At 32.8% G+C, this 21,276-nt stretch overlaps 3 protein-coding genes across 3 annotated transcripts in view; 2 read left to right on the top strand and 1 right to left on the bottom strand.

Annotated features, from left to right (window-relative positions):
- LOC148309471 (hemicentin-1-like) overlaps positions 1-4,201 on the top strand; it is a 34,250-nt gene extending 30,049 nt beyond the window's left edge. Inside the window, exons 50-53 of the mRNA XM_088259981.1 lie at positions 62-188; positions 2,388-2,575; positions 3,371-3,452; positions 3,990-4,201. Of these exons, the coding sequence (XP_088116107.1) occupies positions 62-188; positions 2,388-2,575; positions 3,371-3,452; positions 3,990-4,080 (488 nt within the window). The 3' untranslated portion in view covers positions 4,081-4,201. The remainder of the gene's footprint in view (positions 1-61; positions 189-2,387; positions 2,576-3,370; positions 3,453-3,989) is intronic.
- Positions 4,107-21,276, bottom strand: part of LOC148309468 (uncharacterized) — a 37,574-nt gene continuing 20,404 nt past the window's right edge. The window contains exons 8-12 of the mRNA XM_088259982.1: positions 6,943-7,154; positions 6,063-6,115; positions 5,634-5,732; positions 5,375-5,478; positions 4,107-4,800 (exon numbers count right to left, since the gene is read on the bottom strand). Coding sequence (XP_088116108.1) covers positions 4,698-4,800; positions 5,375-5,478; positions 5,634-5,732; positions 6,063-6,115; positions 6,943-7,154 — 571 coding nt within the window. The 3' untranslated portion in view covers positions 4,107-4,697. The remainder of the gene's footprint in view (positions 4,801-5,374; positions 5,479-5,633; positions 5,733-6,062; positions 6,116-6,942; positions 7,155-21,276) is intronic.
- Positions 10,479-16,617, top strand: REPTOR-BP (REPTOR-binding partner). Its single transcript, XM_088259985.1, has 3 exons — positions 10,479-10,621; positions 14,958-15,179; positions 15,277-16,617. The coding sequence occupies exons 1-3, from the start codon at positions 10,577-10,579 to the stop codon at positions 15,367-15,369; spliced, it is 360 nt and encodes a 119-aa protein (XP_088116111.1). The 5' UTR covers positions 10,479-10,576; the 3' UTR covers positions 15,370-16,617.

Here is a 21,276-nt window from a genome sequence, read left to right as displayed (position 1 = left end):
AAAGTTATTCTTCTTCTTCCATAGATCAGTTTTTCAGTGAAAAGTTTTTCTTTTCTTTCAGATATTGACGAATGCACAATGAATATGAATTCCTGTAATGGAGTAATAAATACGTGTATCAATACGCAGGGATCATATGCCTGTGTTCCCACCGCATGTCCAGATTTGTACGAGAGAAACGCAAATGGGTAAAATATATATCTTTTATCTATTTTTTTCATTTTACCAGATATTCCCTCATAGAAGCATAACATTCACTTTAAAAGTAATTTAAATTCATGTACAAAACACTAATAACTACTGCTGTGACCGAGGATGTATCTATTATAACCCTCTGGTTAATTTTACTGTACGGTTTAATTCTGGTTGAATTTAAATAAACGGCTGTGAAATATGGCACCTTGCAAAGGCCCAGAGCAACCATGTACTTAGCTTTGGGAATAAGTGTCTGCGAAGAATTTTAGGTGGCTTTGTGAGGAATGAAGAGATAAGGCGTAGGACGCAGCAAATCTTGGTCACAACTGTTGTCAAGAAAAGGCGATTCAGTTGGCTTTCAGTCTTTACAGTTATATCCGCTTAAAACATGTCCCTTAAATTCATTTTATTGGATATTGCCTTCATATTTTTTGTGAGTCCTATGGATTTTCGTATGCCCTCAATTGATGATGCGGATGTGCATACGGCAACTAAATGCTCAAAAAGTCCATTTACAATATCTTTTAGGGTCCATTTTTGTTTTTCACTTAATATATTGCAAGTCAAAGATTCTTTAATTTTTTTCACTAGACCCCGTGCTTCAAATAACCTTTGATTTGAATTTAGATACATTTCCGTACAATACTGTCCTCTGCAGTTTAGTAGTGAAACTAAAAAAAAAAAATTTTTTAACATTATTACCCGTACATTACTGTCCTCTGCAGTTTAGTAGTCAAACTAATATAAAAAAAGGATTTTAGATTATTATCCGTACACTACTGTCCTCTGCAGTTTAGTAGTCAAACTAATAATTTTTTTAAGGATTTTAGATTAATATCCGTACACTACTGTCCTCTGGAGTTTAGTAGTGAAACTAATAAAAGGATTTTAGATTATTTTTTCCGTACATTACTGTCCTCTACAGTTTAGTAGTCAAACTAATAATTTTTAAAGGATTTTAGCTTATTATCCGCACACTACAGTCCTCTGTAGTATAGTAGTTAAACTAAATAAATGTAGGATGTCAAACAGATTTTTCACTGTTTCATGGGATATTTTTTGCTGCACACATTTGCACTTGAAACATTCACTTCACATCTTACTTGTGTACAATTTTTAAAACAAGGAAAAAATCAGTGATTATGTAGGTACCAACTTGTCACAATGCTGAACTTTTACCTAGTTGTTTTTATTTTATTTTCTGAGCTCCTTATGCCAACTACATCCCACCAAACATATTCCCCCCTATATCCACAAATGCCTTCATATGATTACGATCCAGTTAACACCTCGTCGATTCCATACAGTGCCTTATTTAGGCGGAAACAGGCGCCACAAAAATAAGTTTGACACACCTAACACTAACCACATTCAATAGGTGTACACTGCCTGCCTATCAATAATAATAATAATTCTTTATAACACTAGGCAATGACATATTTTCTCTTTTTTTATGCAATGCACACAGTAGGTAGGATTGTTTCATGATATTCTGGACTTGAAAAAAGAAAAGTTACGATTCAGTTTAAATTGAAAGTGATGGATATTGTATTATAAATGGTGTTGGCTATTGCGAGATGATAACAGGCTTTTTATGGCCAGAAATTGAGGATATGGAGCTGGACAATTGTGGTTCCAACAGGACCTTGCTACTCAGCCAATGAAACAATGGCTCTTTTGCACGAGAAATTCAATGGCCGTGTTATCTCATATCGTGGTGATATCAATTGGACACCACGATCATGTGATTCGATACCGTTGGACTTCTTTCTTTGGGGATATTTAAATAAAAAGTGTACGTCAATAAGCCAAGAACAATGGAAAAGCTAAATGATGAGATAATTCAGCACATTACCGAGATTGAACCTCAATTATGCTTGCTGTTAAAAATATGGACCATCGGATAAAGGCATGCCACCAAAGCCGTGGCGATCATTTGGCCGATATTTTGTTTTACACATAATTGTCATAGATCTTTCTATCATAAAAAAAATTAAGATAATTCTCTGAAAACATTTTGTTTTATTTACAATTAACATCGTGCGTTATGGTTGGACCACCCTTTATATAAAACCACTCATCACGAGTAAAAAATGGGTTCCTTATTTGGAATCTTGTCTACCAATCAGTTATTCCCCTTAAACACTGAGAGAATGGAACCTTCAGTTTGACGCTGAATATTTGTTTTGAAGATCCTGCAACCAGCGATGCGATGCGAGAGACGCAATATGTTCCGAGGGAGCTGCTCTTCACCAGAGTTTGGTGTTCATTACTCTTTCTACTTCCTTGAAAGATACTCCTCTCCCCGGATCCGTGCTGTTCCTCAATCACGGCGGGAAAATCAACAATACCACATACAAACTGGAGAGACAACCTCAGGGTGAGTTGGACAGCCATTTATTTATCTATATAGTCAAAAAAGTATCAATAATAAGAACCCATTTTATCATCACACCAACGCCAAACCCATGAATCTATTTTTTCCTGTTTTTTTCCCGTCAACAATGTGATAAAGCCAAAAGCTCTCAAAAGACTCTCAATGATTTGTTTACAATGTAGGATGATTTGTATGTAAAAAAAGTCACTGAAAAATTGGGTCCCAAAATTATAAAAAAAATAAAGACAGGCGCTGTGGTGTAGTTGGGTGTGAAATTGGTGATGCAGGTTCGATTTTCGCCAATTGCAAAATAAATAATAATAAAAAATCTCAATTGGTCTGGGTGTTAGTGATGTATTTTTAACATTTACTTTTCCTTTCTTACTATCCTACCCGCAGGCAAGTAGAGACAAATAAAGGCTTTGCGGGTTATTCCTTTAAAAAAAATCATATCATGTCATTTAGTTTAAATTATTATTATTTTAAATTGTAGCGTGTTCTTGTCTATTAGCTGTTTGGATAGGTTGGCAGATGGTGCTTATAAAAGAGGAATACCATAGTACACTATTCCACTAACAAAATACTAATTTATATATTGTCTCAAATTTCTTTATTTCTATGAGTTCAGCAAAACATAGGTCAGTGGCCTTACACATGCCACATGCTATCTGCTGATAGGTCGATGTCCTCGAATATGATACTAATGTTTCTCAGTACAAAATGTATTATGTATTTTCAGTATCATATACATATTTAGATTAAAGTCCGAATAAATATGTATATTTTTCTTTTTATCAGGGGAAACATTTTACGTCTCTACCGATGATAAAATGGGGATTCTACACTCCTTGATGATCCCATCTCTAAAACGAATCAACAGGTATTTTTGATATTGTTATACAGATTTTTATCGAGATTGTACTATTTTATCTTGGTTATGAAACACACAAAAATAATGTCATTTATATTTAGCTAATTTTGTTAAAATGGCTGTGGAGCAATTGTGACATTATTTATTTATTATTAGCTGTATCAGGCCTCGTGTTGCTGTGGCTTAGTTAACTTTATCATGTAATTTTACAAAATAGTATTTTTCGATGGGGTTATTTGTGAAGATGTTAATAGTTTGAAGAATAAGCTTCGTTTCAAGTCAAAAATCATTTATATGTAAAAATTTGATCTAGAACTATTACAAACTGTGTTCTGAACGCAGGTGAAGAATTGAGGAATCAAACTTAGCTATTTTAAGGAAGTGTGCACATTTGCAGTCGTAACGATGAAAGCACAGAAGTGTTGAACAATTCATATCTTGCTCTGGTTTACTTATGTCAATAATTAGAAAAGGACATCAATAATATGCAAAGATTTTAGTTTGTTGATGCATTCTTGTAACTGACGGTTTTACTATCTGTTCTAGGATAATCGTGAGCAGTAAAGGATTTGATGAAAAAGGAAGTAAACTTTTATACTACACCAAATTTATTATTTACCTCTACATTTGGGAATAGATCTTATATTTAATAAAAAACCTTAATTTAAGTTATTAAAAAACTTTTTTATATAAATGTATAGTTTTATGTACAGTAATTGAATAAATATATTTTTTATGAATCAAAGTGTTCATAATTTATTTCTTTAATAATTTATTTAGCACTATTTTAGCAAAATTGCTACTTCAAAAATACCTTTGTGAAATAAAGATCTATGATTAAATTTAAGGGAAAAAATATGGAAGGAATGTTATAAACAAATATTTTCCGTAAGTATCTCACTCCGAATTTTTTTGATTGCTAGTGGAAATGCATTTGATACCGTTGCAAGCTGTAAGCTAACTTTGCAGACGTCTATTAGTTAATGTATCTAAAATGTGCAGCTTTTTTTAGAAACTGAAAAAATAAATACAAACACATAGCATCTGTTAAGGCTGAAGTCACTCACCACAGATTATATAGTGCCTGCTAATAATTACTATTCTGATTATTTTTTGTCGAAAGTGCGCATTACTTTATTCAAAATTCAAATTATTAAAAAATATCTGGAAAGTCTTATTAACTAACAACGCTAACTTGATCTCTTTTGTGCATCCACGATCTGAAAGTCTACACCGTGTTGCTATAATTAGAGTTTATGTCGTTTTCCGAAGTGGCAACCTTTCTCGAGAAACGGTTTGGTTAATAGGACCCTTCTTCAAATCCAATGTCCGCTTGCTGCTCGGTATGCCACCATTCCTGTCAAACAAAAATAAAATTGATTTATTTTGGCATATTTCTCGCTAATTTCACAGACACTCCATTTACCTGAATGGATGGTAAATAAATTCCCAACTAAGAATAATGAAAAATCCGTGAAAATGATTTTTTCCTCTATTCCACCGAAACAAACTGAAACCGATTTAGACGATTACCAAATCCAAAAGACACTGTATCAGATAGACTAGGTATTAACTCGATCACAATTACATAAAAGCACGGTGTTAAGTCTTCCACAGTGTATGAAGGAAGTAGATAAGGAATAGTAACAGAACTTGTAACAGACATAAATAAAAAGGGTTGTAGTCCGGTGTTCAGTCACTGGACGGTGTTCAGAGTTTCTAAGCTCAAGCCCACTTTTTGTGTTATTTTTAAGAACGAGCCGCTCGGGTTTATAAAAAAAGTATGAAATGATTATATATTTGTGTATATAATGGGAACACAAATATTCATTTTAAAAAAGGGTAAATACCACAACAATATGCTGTTTTAATGTTGGCTAAAAGTAAATTTCTATTTACTACAAAAAATTGGATTTTTAATTTCAACTTACTGCCAACGATCCAAAGCTGAAGCCTTTTTAATGCTTGAAGATTGATTTCTTTGGTATAATGCATTCTGTAGATGCATCTTTTGGTCCAAAACTCTTTGATACATCTAAAATAATTGAAATAGTTACCATTGTGTATTAAAATCGACTTTAAAATCAACACAAGTGATTTTTTCCACAGTTTTGTAATTTTTTCAATGAAGAAAGTAACTTTTAAGGTATAATCGTTTAAAAATCTTGTGAAATATTGATTAAAAATTACCTTCGATTCATTGTCCAGATACCATTCTTTGCTAATAAGAGCGCTCTTTAGGTCAGTTCTCATTCTTTCTAATTTCTTGGTCGTCTTAATGAGATCCATCTGTTGGGTTCAGTTATAAAAATCTCTCATATATTATTGCTTGCTATTAAATATATTTATTACTATACCATCCATCATATTGTGTCATTCAGATTTTGTTTTTTCTATTCTTTGAATGTTCAATTCATGTTAAACTATTTCTTACTTTTTTTAAATAAAAAAATTTATAAAAAGTCCACTAACTCCATTCAGTCTATTTTTTAGCTAACTATCTCAGCTCTCAACTCAGAAAATATTATTAATAATAGCAATTACATACATTACTGCATATTTGTAATGAAATTTTAAATATTTTATCTAAAAAAAACCTTTAAAATGTATACATATTACCTCATTCATGGAATCCAGATTAAAATTGAGATCGTCATGCTTCATTTTGCAATCTAAAACACAAATCTCTTTAAAACAAATCTCTCAATTTTCTCACAATATGCTAAAATGGAAAATTAAATATTCTGGCACCACGTTTAGTCTTCTGTATGGGTAAGTTAGTACAATAACAAAAAACGTTGGGTCAATTTCTGAAACTCTACGATAAAATTGAGTATATAAATTAATAATAAATAATTAAAGTAGTAGTTGAAAAAATTATAAAGCCCCATAAAAAAAAATCCTTCCTATATAAATCATTAAAAAACCTGTCAGAGGTATTTTATGGTATAAAATCGTTTGGCAATACTTTTAATTCTAAATTAGTTACAGTGCTCAGTATATTATATTGGCTATTTGAAGATAAACCTCATATTGATAAGCGATTGGGATACAATTTGAAATAAAAAATAGAAAAATAATTCTAATGAAGTATAAAAATATATTTTACTTTGACTTCTGCTCAATGTTATTAGCCGATTACTATTATCAAAATAAAAAGGTTTCAGAGTAATCAAATGACGTGAATATAATTGTAAATACAGATATAATCCTATCTCAGAATGTGACTTTTTGCTTTATCCGTTTGTAACCCATGAAGCGCGATAGCGCTCCTTACTGATAATTGTTCTTAATGCATTTATCATTTGACTGTTGGGTACAACAGTATAGTATAAGAAATACAATTTTCAATCATATTGTTCAGCAAAAAAAAATCTTCAGCAATTTAAGTAACTAATTAAGGTGACAAAGTCAAAAAAGATGTAGTGTACTAAAACAGTTAAAATTCCTCTTCCTCACAAGAGTAAAAGGCTTTGCATAAAATTTGGTCGTTTATTACCTTTTCCACAACTTTTAGAATTTTTTAGCTGGTTTTTAAGTTCAGGTAGAGCATCTCTGAGTTTTGTTATCTCTTCCGTCAGATTTTCGATCTTTTCGAGTTGTCCCTTAAGATCATCGTCGTACTCCCAAGGGAATTCATCCTTTTGCAGGTGTTCTTGAATTTTCACAATGGCTTTCTCGAGTTCCGTGTTTCGCCAAAGTGCATTGTCTCTGGATTAAGAAAAAAACAGGATAATTTCAAGAAAAGTAATCAGTTAACAAATGCAATCTCAGGGGCTGATAACTATAAAAACTAATGTTCCCCATAGAATTCTTATGTTTGAGTCTCCAGCTAGGTACTTTATTAGGAGAGTTCTAGCATATGCAGGTTTTTTTTTACAATTATAAACGGAAGTGTATATTGCATGTAAAAGAGCTAAATAAGAATATTATCAGTAAATTTTGAGATCTTTTTACATTGTTTTGTATTTGTCAGAAGAACAACAGAATAGGCACTGATAACATGTTTCTGGGATATCATGCCGTATGTATTGGCACATATTGCTGATGCTTCAGTCGCCATTACAGGACCCACTTCAAGGCGTTATTACACTGAAATTGTGTGATGTAAAAAAAACGAAATGCAAAAGGTCTTTATTTAAAAATAATTTTAAAAAATAAGCGAACACAAAAGGTCTCTATATTGGTGCAGTTAAGGTTTCATAATATTGATCAAGGACAGACAATGTTTGAGCTAAGTTCTAGTGTGCAAATTAACAGTCTAGACAGATTTAAATTTGCCTCATTAGATGTAAAAGACAGTAGATGTCAGAGGACATCTTTATCCTTATATGTTTAAACACTTTAAAGATAATTCTCGAAATAAACTTTAAGTTAAATAATAATACTATTTACTTAAAATATATATTTTTTTAAATCATCTTTAAGGACTTTTTCAGTAACTTCTTCCGAATTTTCAGTATCTTCTGCAGCTTTCCCCTGAAACACAGTTTACATAAAATAATATTAAAAATATTACTTTATGTAAACCGTGTTAAATTATGTTAATCTTAAATGGTATATAGCCGCTTACCGAAATATTTTCTCATTCTCCAATTCAGCTCTAAGAGATTCAATTTCATTCTCGTGATTTAAGCTCTCATTTGATTTTAAGGAATCTGATCTCACCATCATTTTCATTTTTATTTAATATTCAAATAATTCTTGCCCGAAGATTGAAAAATGAACTGAGTTTATTGATTAAATATTACGATGTAGCCCTTAGTGATGACATTGAAAGGATTAAGAATTTACAAATAAATATTGGATAAAATAATACAGTTGTCAAGGGAGATCAATTTATGAGGATAACCTTGAAACTTGAGATTTAAAATAATACTTTCTAATAATGCACCAGAGTTTGAAAGTTAAATTTTAAGTGAGCCCTAGAAACGATATTTTTTTAAAACCCTTATCCACACCCGATGGTGCATAGGGCACTGCATCATAAAAAAACTCAGTGTTATCTTGATCGTTAATACTCATGTATTAACGATCAAGGGCGATTAGCTTTCCTTCATAGAAAAGGTAATCAGCCCTCCACTTCAGGTACCAGTCCAGGGTAATATTGAATAAACATTACAGTGAAAAAATCACTAATATTTATTTGACCCCAATCCCGGGAATCGAACCCAGGACCTCCAGTACGGAAGCTGAGCGTGCTGACCGGCGGACGATAAAAAAAATTATTACTGAGAAACGATAACAACACTTATAATTAAATATTTGTACTAGGTAAATTCTTTAATAGTTATAAGACTATCTAGAGAAGGTGTCTTACTACATACCAGTAGAACAACAAAATATGTGGAGAATACCCTTAAAGTTTACTATAGGGAGATCTTCATTCAATACAAGTTAGTTACATGGAAGGTCAACTGCATAATACAAACTTTCACCTGCCATTATTGCAGATACTTTTCTCAGAATCTTTATTTTACATAGTTATTTTATATCTTAATATAGTTATCTTATTTTAAATTCCCAACACATTCATGTTATGTGAATTTTTTTTGTTAAATTAACAGCACTTGAGGATGTTCTAATCTTTGCACACAATCCAATCCGAACTATAAAATCCAACTATATATCTTTATAAATCCAAATATATCTTTATAAATTTATATATAGTTAATTTATTAATTTATAAAGAAATATTTTACATATCCCAATATTGATACAGAAACCTCTATATAACTTGAACATACCATAAAGGTAAAAACTATTTACTTCTCAAGATATGGCTGTTTCAAGTGTCTTGCGAAGTGGCAATTAAAAATATGATAAACATACAACTTCCAAAAATCATAGAAATTCACATGTTCAATCAAGGGAAATATGAATAGCACACGAGCGTTAAATATTTATGGTGATTTTTACTTAAAGAAGTAAAAATAAGTAAGTTTTTTTAGCTAAAGAGCTTCTGGCAATTCTTACCAGTGTCAATAGATATAAGACAGTGAATCAGCGTGGTTCCAAATGTTCCGAAGTTTCCTTTTTTCTATGATTGGATCGAGAAAGTGCGTTAGCTTGACATTGTAACTGTGTTGTCGTAGCGCGGCGCGGCTTGTGGGCCAGAGTGATGGCATCGCGCCTCGCTTGTGACTGTTCCGGAGCTTCACACACAAGGGGAGATCGTCATGTTGCTTTTTGACACGTTGCTCCATCATTGCTGCATTTCTCTATTTGAACATTTTATCTCAACTTTACTTCCTGTCACAGTTTTGAGCCTTTGCTTCTGATTACAACATGAGTAAATCAAATTATACATTCATTTCATTATAATCAAAATTTCATTCTAATCATTATCTGCACTCAATGGTGCATAAGGCACTGCCTCGTATAGAAGCAGTGTTATCTTGATTGTTAAAAAGGTGATGAACCCTGAGCCTCAGGGACCAGTCCAGGGTGATATTAAATATAAAAATTATTACAGTGAAAATAAGGGTCATTTTTGAACCCCTAGGAATCGAATTCGGGATAGGGCAGCCAAACACGCCAACCACTGCACTACGGAGGCAGACAAAGCAACTACCAGGGACGATTTAATTAAACTAAATCACAAAATAAATAAACGAAACACGAAATAGGTAGAAATTAAAAATGTCAAAAAAACAGTCATCCAAAAACCAATATAATATTGGAAAATTGTTATTTCTTTAATGCAATAACTGGAATATCTAGGTCATCACATATCTACCAGGTATTCGCATTTTTAAAAATAAAATACAAATGTATTTTATTTTGTAGTATGTAGAACGTATATATGTACGTCATTATTATTCTTATTTCTCTATGGTACGTCTGCACGAAGTACAATAAGCAGCAAGTAAGAAATAAAGTGAAAATATTATTGCCAAGAGGAGTTATATTTTTTATTCTAAGCTTTGATTGATTCCTTTTGATTAAGTGCACAGCATTTGTTTGCCTATTTGTTAACGATTGAACTGTCAAAACAAAACCTTTGACGTCAGTTAAATGACCTTGCTAGTTTGCAGTTTGTAAACATACACACGTTGTGTCATCGAGTTGAACTGCTCGTTGGAGGATAAAAATTGTTTTATATTCGAAATAACGCATAATTCTACTTGAAAATGAGTTACGAAGCCATGGCTGTCGTCGATGAAGACATCCAAATGGTAGGAACATGTTGTCAAATGAATTAATTTATTTTTAATCTGTTATTTCACAATGTGCTTAATATGTCTGCCACAATAACAATGTGTTTGCTTGTTACAATCGATACGATTTCTTTGTTTCGTAAAAAAAAAACTGTCGTCCTAGGTATACTTGTGCCTCATTAGTTGGTCAATCCTTCATATTGATGAACAATCTGTAAATCTAATTTTCTAAAGCAGCCATTTGCTAATGTCATGCAGTATTTTTATTGTCATGTCAATATTTTTGCCGTTCTGTCATTCTGTTCGTATAAGAAAAAACAGTTTCCTGTTTGACCACTAACTTAGTACACATTCTTCACGTAGAGATGTCGCTGCGATCCATTTTTAGCCACTTAAAACCGGTGGGAAATTTAAATAATGTTTTTAACACTCAATATAACTACTCGATATAATATGTTTAAATTATTTTATAAAGTTTGTTAGCTAATATATATTATTTCTTTTTTACAAAGAAAATATCGGATAACTTATTTTTTAAATAACTGAGAATATTTGTAAGTAGTCCAAAAAGATTATATCATGATTCTAACTGGATTCGTAACCGTTTACATTACAAAATTAAATTCGACTATTAGCATTTTATAAATAAGACTATTAGCATTTTTATATTATTTTATATTAGCACTTCTTTTAGGCATTTTTCCGTAAATTTCTAATGGTTTGTTAGAAGACTCACTGCTTTGGAAATAAGTTTTCAATATTTCCCAATTTTGTTCAAGCGTAAAGCGACCCATTTCGTAAATGTTAAACACAAAACTAATTTTTTGTTAATAAAACTCAAAATAACCGATAGCTTAAATTCCAAATGTTAGATGGCCCATCCTTTACTAGCAATGACAGTCAATTATTGCCAACTTGTGTATGCTAGATTTCCTTTCAAAACCAATATTAGTCGGCTCTTCGAACTAACATTTCTCGCCTTGCATGTGTTTCGTTCAACCCCTTTTAAGCACTAAAATACATTTTATTGACGATAATGTAAATTGACAAAAATAAGGAAGGTTAGAAAGGACCAGGAGCTTAGGGAGTATTTTGTCCGGTATATTTGATATTTTTTAGTACAAAGGTAATATTATTTGTTGTATTATTCTCTCCACTCTCCCGTCAGTTGTCCGAGAAACGTCAACATTTTTTTTTTATTTCTGTTATGTCACACGGTGGAAATTATATGTATTAGACGCTAGAGCGTCATTGCAAAAATAAAATTTGTCACTGTTGCAACCAACCGAGGTTTTACTGACCTCGTTGCGTACAATATCAAAAGGGTAAAGCGACCGTCTGGTCGCAAAATGCACATTTAAATTCAGACATAACAAGGGACTTATAACAAAGGATAGACGATTTTGAAAAAAAAAATCCTGGATACTCCAATACATCGAGAAGTTACTGTTGCCGAGTGCCGTACGTGCCGTATCGTTGCATTTATTATTCCAGTAGGCCTAATAATCCCTCAATTGCGACGTTATTTTTGTAAAATTGCGTCGCAAAACCCGGCTCTCTCGAAGCTGTTTTTCGCAACCGTAAAATTTGTCAATCATTTACGGGAGCATTCATCGAAAAGTTTAAATTAAATCTAAATAAGTCATCCGACATCATACGACAATAATCTCACTTTTCAATTTTGTTCCCAAACCTCGGCAGACGGCCGAGTCAGGAATGTTTTTGACATGGGCGGGCACCTCGCAAAAAGCATTTTCTATTTTGTAGACATTAACTTGGAACGTCAATTGATGTTTTCTTCCCTATTACTAAATTCTGCTGGTTGAGTTTCAAGTTGCAGCCGGTCGTGTTTTGTGTTCTGCGTCGTATATACTGTGTCGACTAAAGATCCGTTTACACATGCCTAGTAAAATTCACAATTCGAATTCGGTTAGTTCATCTCAAACATCGGCCAGAGTTGCCCACGGATTTTCCCCCTATTATAATTTGAATTTACGCATATATTGTAGTATATACATATACAAGAGTATAATTTCTTATTTCATTTTCCATTTTTTCACCAATATTTTTGGTTGTTATTTTCTATGGATAAAACGCGTATTTGTTTTTTATTTTCTAAAACAATCTTTTTATTTTTTGGATACACGCAAAACACAAGTTACTATCCGTGGGTGAAATAATTGTAAGTAAAGCATAATATTCCAAGAAAAGTTATATATTTTTAAACCAGTATATTATATTTATTTTTTACAATAAATGTGTAAACGCAACGAAAATTCTAGCTACTATTCAACTTAAATATTACGTTGCATACTTTTATGTATAATAATTTTTTGTTTATAGTAAAGCGCTCACTTGTATAAACCGACTTTATCGTTTGCCATAAACATCACGCACATATTTCGTCTCTCTCTCGCCGGTCGCGTTACAATGCCGTCGAGGCAGAGAGATATACAATGGCAGCACGCTTCTCACTGCCGCGGCGCGCGGCCGACCATTTCGCCTCGCGCCGTCTGGCTGTAGGCTGTGGGCTGTGGGGCGCCGCGCCGAGTTGGTTGCTGCGAAGCCGGTAAGTGAGCGCAGCGGCGCAGCCCTCCTCTCCTTCATAATATGAAAACGTCGCGTTCCTTCGAGAGATGGAGCAAATCCAGGCGTGAGAGTCTAACGCAAAACTATTTTCTTACGAAAAGCGCATCAGTTTACGAACGGGCGGCGTAGCTCGATCGCCGCGCTGTTTCTACGCAGCACGATGTCGGCGTGCCATGTTTGCTACCAGTTGCACCCTAGTTGATTTTTTCACTTAAACATTTCATTAATTTGTAAAATTATATTTCCAAACGAGTGCCTTGTTCGCTAAAAAAATCCAACGTAATATATTTTCTATCTTAGTGTTTTTATGGACTGTTATCGATTGACACAGCACAATATGTGCATCCATTTTTTTATATCTAATTTATTTATTATTTTGTGATATTGTAGTAAACAGTTCATAATAAATTGCGTATTATATTTCAGCACGTATTTTGTGTACCTGTATATACATACCGTGTATATATGCGCGTTTTCTGTAGATAATGAAATCGGTTACTGTTGCTAAGTGCTCGGCCGCTAGTTTATTTTTACTTGTAACGCGTTTATAACTTTAAAATAAATGTGATGTTTAATATTTCGTGTTTTTTAATAAAGCAAGCTACCATTTACGCGTAACTTCGAAGTTATTAATATACGCAAAAAAATACACACCTCCGAAAAAACTTAGTGCGTAGAACTTAGCGATAGCGTTCTAGTGAACGCTATCGAGAGTGATCTTAGATCTTTATTTGCCGGTTTTATAATTCGATATAATGTATCAATATCACACTGATGCTATTTTTAAATTTATTTAATTCTCATATTCGTATGCCGCTACTACACAACTCCATTATTTGTGGTTTTATTCGTCGTAGGATATGGCCGTATTTATTAAGTATTGTATAGCTAACTTAGTAGATTGTAATTAATAATTTAAAACAGCAATTTTTGAAAATAACTCGGATTAATGTAAAAAAGGGTTCTCTCGCTTAAATTTTTATGCGCCGCGCTTTTTCGTAGCCGCGCCTTTTTTTTCTTCCGCGCATGCGCATTAAGTACTATCTCTTCACTTGTCAAATGGCATGATTATCTTCAAATCATTTTCCTTGTCAAATATTAAAACGGTCAAACCACATTTATAAACACACTATATCATCATGATCGGATTTAAATTTTAGTTTGAACGTACATTTTCAATGATTTTTTTTTTTTTAAAGAGAATTACTTTTGTGCTTGAATTATTCACAAAAATACAAATACATACTATTCGTGTGAGCCTATGCGGCTCATTATTAAGAATAGGTATCAAATTGTGGTAGAGTGGGTTCGGACCCAGAAACTCTGACTCGAGAGTCCGGGCACTAACCATGGGATCATAACCCTACATATTAAAAACAATTTGGAAACACGATTTCATCCGTGGTGGCAAGCAGGTGCTAGGTAAGGAAGTCAGCGGGCGTGCGAGCCCCACACTTTTACCGATGTTTACTTTTCTGATGATTGTGTTTATGAGATATGACGGTATTCCTTGTCCGCTGCTGGGTTGAATAAACGTATGTTTGTAAGCTTTCCTTCAAATATAACTAGATTCCCCGGAGTAGCCTGTCACGATTCGGGGCTAATCATCTTCCTTCCCTCCGCCTTGTTCTCTCGTTCCCCCGAGCCTACTATCGGCCATTTCATCCATCACTGTCCCGATGCAACCTGATTAGGAGCAATAGGCTGTAGCATTGAGGCTGGAGAAGTGAGAGTGGGTAGTTGTCACGGTGCAGTGGTGTTGCAGGAAGGGCCTCGCGGAGAAGCGCGCAAGGAGGGGGGCAAGCGAGGACGCCGGCCCGGCAGGAAGGCGGCGGGGGAGAGGGTGGACATGCGGGCTCGCCTGGAGCGCAGCCGCCAGAGCGCGCGCGAGTGCCGCGCCCGCAAGAAGCTGCGCTACCAGTACCTGGAGGAGCTGGTCACCGACCGCGAGAAGGCCGTGCTGGCGCTGCGCAAGGAGCTGGAGAAGGTGAGTGCGCACTGCGCAGTGTCACCGTGCCGCCAGGCGGAGCGAGGGGAGCAGCCGCACCGGACGACGCTAATACCCTGATCCTATCTTGTTTCAGTACCAAATATGGGCCAAGGAGTTGGATGAGGGGAAAGTTCCCGATGGACTGCAGGAGCTGTTGGAGGAAATGGGAGTTCTCAAACAAGAATAGTTCTCACCTGCGACACTTGCCCTCCGTTGGCCCTTTGCCGTGAGCGATGCGCTACATCGCATCCCTCGATACCAACTGACTAACTCTCCACCACTCCTAGCCGTAAGATAAAAATATCTATGATCCATTTTCAAATATATCTCCCATTTTTAATAATTCACAATTATTAATTACTCTATATTTTTACTAACTTGCTTAGAAATAGATGATTTCAATTCGACCTTCTTTGAATTCTTGAAAATTAGTCTCTATTTTTATTTTACATTTTTCTATTTCATTACTGAGGTAACATTAATATTTATTCATGTAAAAGATTCATTTACTTGCACTTTAATTTTTAATTTTGTAAATAATATGTAATAATGTTTTTACATAATAAGAATTGCCGTAACACATCAAATTACATTTATAAAAGTATTTTTAAGATTGTAAATTTTTTAAATGTAAGCTTATTGATAATTTAAGTTTAAAAACAAATTATATAATAAATATAAACATTTTTTTAATATTGTTTGATCTGCATTAAATGCAAAAATGAGCTGTTGATATTCCATAACTTTTTATTCTGACTTTTATCTGTCATCTCTTTGATTTTTTTTAATTAATCATCAAGGTTTGCAATTTTTGAACATTTATTATTTTTTATTAGTTTACTAGTATATTTTCGTCTGTTTTTTAACTTTATATTTCTGCCGTTTCAGGAATACAAAATTAGTCAATTTAAAGAAGCATTTTTAAGCAGACACGATTTTATTCATAAGTTGTGTCAATTCATTTAAAATCAGCCAAATAATTTTTTTCGCGGAGAACACTTTAATAGTACTTATTTAAAATAAAATAATCTAAAATTTCTATTTGTTTTGTAATATCGATATCTCGTTTTTGTGTGCTCTTCATGTTTTTTTCAAAAATTTATTTGAATGATTTGAAAATTTAAAATATTGTTCGCATAAATTGGGTATTACCACCTTCGTTTTTTTATTGGTAAATTTATAAGTTTAAATAAATCACAAGGCAATCAGTACTTGAAATCTGTCAAGAAATAATAATATAAATATGAAGGATGCAACTCTTGATTATAGTTCTGTTGCGTAACTTACGAGCCTGGTTCCAAATAAGTAGTACTTAGGAGCAGGATCAACGGAATTCAAAATTTATGCTGTGGATTAGCAGCATTGATATCAACTTTCTAAAAATCTCATACGTGTTGATGCAATATGTCACCAACTCACTAAAATGCTATTTTTTTAATAAACAAATTTTACAAATGAAAATGATAAATAAATTCATATTATATTTTTTATAATTTTTTTAAATACATATAAAGAGAATAAAAAATAAACTCCGTTATGTGTAGTAGAGTATGTAAAATTCTATATTCTAACCCGGTGATAATACCCTATTCTCTATTTCATAAAATAAACTGTATAATTGTAAAAATAATGTTACAAAAAGGAAATAAAAAATGAAAGCGATGTCCTAACTACCAAGTTATTTGTTGCTAAAGCAAAAAAACATATACGTATTGTTATTTAATATTTTAATGACGACGAGTAAAAACATTCTGTGATTAATATTAAGCAAACTTATTCCTTCACCCAACCGAGGATAACTAGATATATTGTTTCACGTTTTTTAAACAGATGGATTCATAGTATGGATAAAAAGATGTCTTTTTAGTGCAAATTGCAGTCGAAATTATCAGTTCTACGAATAGAAGTTCAAATCTGAGTCACAAACAAATGCAGAGTGTGTCGGCCATAGTAAAAAAGACCAAATAAATAAGGTATTGATCAATACGACACAAACATATGGAAGAGACGCTTTCACCTTTTTGTGTCGGTTTGGGGATGGTTTTTTAAAAAAAAACTTCAAATTATCACTCAAATATTTTGACGAAAAAAATGTTGTACCTACATTTTAAAACTGTTAAACCGAGTACTGTTTACATACTTGATCTAAAATATCTAGTTATACCCTTCTTTTTTTCTTAAAACAAACTTTGATAAAAAAAAAATAGACCTTAAGGTCAGCACAATTAATTGTGTAACATTTTAAAATATATAATATTGGCAACAGAACAGCTAGCTGAATTTAAAGAAAAATCTTAACATCCGAGTAAAATTTGATAATTTTAAGTATTAATTGTAATGATTTAGATTAGAATACTCTGTTGCGTGTATACAGTGAACTTGTCCCAGACAGAAAATTATGTTAAAATAAAAATCTGAGCTCTTGAAAACTAAACTGTTAAATTCACTGAAAATTAACTGATGCTAATAAAAATGTAACGGTTAACAATTCACATGATAAAACCATTTGCGAGTTTTACTAGTTTTTCAACAATTGGTGTTGCCAGAATAAAAAAAGTTTTCCAATTAGGCCAGTATTACAGATAATTATACTAAAATGCAATATTGTCCAAATGACTTTGGGTCTAATGTTTGATGATAAGGCTTGTCCGTACTCTCCAACAGGTAATTTTTTTGTTGATAAAATTTACCTATTGTAGAGTTTTCTATCCCTTATGCATCTTATTTCTTTTCTGCTGAGTATAAATTCCATATCTTTATTTTATTGCTATCCCAAATGTCAGAATACAGTTTTCAGCTGTTTGATTAAAACATTTTGACTGTTTGCACGCAACAAATATCGTTTGACTGAAGAAATGATAACATCTAGAAAAGTCGAAATACATTTGGGTCACTTTGTTAAATTTCGTTAGCCAAAGACTAATAACCAACTCCCAGTAACATGGAAAAGTACATTTTCATACGATCTGCTAAGTAAAAGTGGGGTTTTTTCACATGTTTTTTTAAAGAAAAGTAAAACATTCGGCATTTAGTAATAATAATAAAAACATTAGTGTACGCAAACCATCCATTTTCCTTTCTCAAAAATCACTCGCTTGTCTCTCTCGATATGTCCGTAATATTTTGTTGACAGCAATGCACTGAGAGCTAGGAATATATTCTCTCAATATTTCCTAAATTAACATCCAGATTTTTACACAGTGATCGTCTAAAAATTTTCATTCATTGCCGAGTCACACCGTACCATCGTTTCTATTGCTCTCGCGGGCTTCTCCCTCTTATATCTGCCTGTATCATACGCTTAAAGTGTTTCCCAGTTAAATTGGGCTAGTTGAATTGTCGAAATTCCCCACTTGGAGATGCACAATTTTGTATTTTGGCTCGAGATTTGCGATAATCTGGCCAAAGTATTGACTTAACTTACTCATACAACCCTCTCAACCAACCTCAATGTAGTTGTAAGCTATTTTTAAGATAGATTAGCGAACTTTAGGATGTAAGTTGTACATTACAAAGCATTAAATCTGCATATGGGCTCCAATACATACTAATTAGCACCTAAGATTACATCTCGCGATGTATAGACTTAGTTATTGTTAGCTATTTTCAAAATAACATTTTTGTAAAAATTACATTTTCGTACCTTTTTTGTAAAAATAAACTGTAGAAATATTAACAGTATTCAAAAATTATTTAACACGTTAAACGCCAATACTAAAATTTGTCAATTTTGAAATTCACAAAAAAAAACTTTCGGTAATTACGTCTTTTAATAATACGATATATTTAGTTAATTTCATTTTTTTAATTTGAAAATGGTTTCCATAGTTAAAGTATTTTGAATGTAGCTCTTGATTGAGGTCACTGGTGCCCCCCATGGCGCTGCGGTCCAGCGCAGGTGAGGTAACCGGTGCCTCCCATGGCGTTTAATGTGTTACGGTTACATTTGTTATTTTAGAACGTAGCCTCTTGTGCTAACTTAATTTTTGGATGGAATAACTCATTTAGATTTTAGTGGATAATTTTAAGTTCGCATCCGACACCCTCGTATCTAGATAAGAATAATCATGGGCAATCGTCTTACCGACTCTTGTAAATAGTAAATAAAGGTAAGTACTATTCGTTAGCGTAAAACAATGGATGAAACGCGGGGAACACTTAAATATCTGTACTGTATTTATGTCCTAAAAGAAACCTCATATTCATGCACCAGAACATCAAAATAACCTTTTGCATTTGAAAAAAGCCAATAGTTATCCTTTATTGAACTTTGTAGAATTCTATTATCTATTATTAAAATAAATTAAAACAAGATTTGATTATATTCTTTTAGATAAATAGATAATTTGTTTTAAACAGCTGTTTTGAGAGCATCGTCAAACCGTATCAAAAACACCAAACAGTCATCGGTCATCTTCAAAGCCAAACCAAAAATATTTGTTTCGAGTCAAATATAGTTCCGACAAAAACTTTTTAAATTTTTTCATTCAAGATATATGAATAATTGTAAATTAATATTATTAAGAATTAATAATGAAAGATGATGAGTATCTCAATAGTATAGGAAAGAAGTATATTGGTTCACCAATATTAGAAAATAAAATAGGATAGATATCATTCGGGCAAAAATTACTAGTCGAAAAATATCACTTTCATAAATTTCACATATGGAATTAATGTTTTGTGAATTTTGTTTAAAAAATAATTTATCGGGGCAGGCATTATTTGATTTGTTTATAAATTAGGTATGTACTTTATATTTTTATAACACTTAAGGGATATTAACCGTTTGAGTGCCAAAAAATGCATACAGTTTCTTGTAAAATGCCACCAAAAAAACATCATTTTTTATGAAACTATATATTTTTTTAAAACCCCATAAATTCTTTGAATTTTCATGAATTTTGATGATTTTTTCGGTGTTTTATTAAAGAATGTCGAAATATTTGAAATAAAACGCTTGTATAAATGAATACAGTATTTTATTTAGAAAAAAAGAAAGACAAAAATGAAAAACAAAAGAAAATCAACAACTGTGCTTTCCTGCACACGCCGTGTGGACACCCTTCTTACAATAAGCACAAATAGTCGTTGATCTACGCAGCCCAGCACCATCTTTATTACTACAGACCACACAGCGACGTAAATTCTTTCCTGGAAGCTTCTGCAGTTTGGATTTATAGAATGAAATTGTTGAAGAAATTTCAGCTTTTTTTTTGTAGGTAACCATTCCCTTTCAATCGATTCAATTATTTTTGATGTGAACTCGTGTCTTGAATTTTTTTTGCCTTCATTATTGATTGAATATATTATATATGCGTTTAAAACCATTCTTCCAAAAATGTTAAATGTTACCTTTTTCCAATATTTCAATGTTCTTCTTTCATCTAAATATACATACAACATTTTATCAGACTCATCTATTCCGCCCATGTATTTATTGTACTCATGAATCATCTGTGGTTTTTCTGTTTGCGTTTCGTATGAACCCCTATATTTTTTCACTGTGACGCCACTCGTATTACTATTTGTAGAAATTAGGATGACCGGGTGTTTTTTGGTTTTTTTATCTCGATATGAACAGAGAAGAATGTCGTCACTTTTATAATAATTAGGTTTTCCAACTTGAGACACTTGTGCCTCACGTGGTATATATTTCCTGTTTCGACGGATGGTTCCTGTAATATACGTAATTCTTTCCAATAAAGTCTTAGCCAGTTGAATGCTTGTAAAAAAATTGTCAACAAAAATATGATAACCTTTGTCCAGGTAGTTACCAATTTTTAACAGATTCATTACTACAACATGGCCAAGGCCAAATTTTTTTGTATCATCCTTGTCTTGCTCTAATTTTGCTCCTCGGTAACAAAAAAATGCCAAGCAATAATGGGTTATAGAGTCGCATAACATCCAAAACTTTATTCCCCATCTGTGGTGTTTTTTGTTGGGGAGATATTGTTTGATTTTTGAGTGGCAATGAGTCCCTACCAATGACTCATCAATAGAGAGCTGGCGATTAGGGATATAATGGCGTCGGAAAACTTCATTGGCATGGACAACTATCATATTGAATTTTGCACAGGGGTCGTAGTCT

Source organism: Brachycentrus maculatus, unplaced genomic scaffold, assembly GCF_059751285.1.
Source record: "Brachycentrus maculatus isolate JH-2025_06_01 unplaced genomic scaffold, ASM5975128v1 h1tg000122l, whole genome shotgun sequence".
NCBI classification, from domain to species: domain Eukaryota; kingdom Metazoa; phylum Arthropoda; class Insecta; order Trichoptera; family Brachycentridae; genus Brachycentrus; species Brachycentrus maculatus.
The sequence above is the reverse complement of the archived record's forward strand: the minus strand, read 5'-3'. Positions and strand labels throughout refer to the sequence as shown.

Excerpts from the sequence above, each read along its gene's own strand:
- REPTOR-BP (XM_088259985.1), top strand. The coding sequence starts at position 10,577 with ATGAGTTACGAAGCCATGGCTGTCGTCGATGAAGACATCCAAATG. Across the intron at positions 10,622-14,957 it reads TCGATGAAGACATCCAAATG|GAAGGGCCTCGCGGAGAAGC; the intron begins GTAGGAACATGT and ends GTGGTGTTGCAG. Across the intron at positions 15,180-15,276 it reads TGCGCAAGGAGCTGGAGAAG|TACCAAATATGGGCCAAGGA; the intron begins GTGAGTGCGCAC and ends ATCTTGTTTCAG.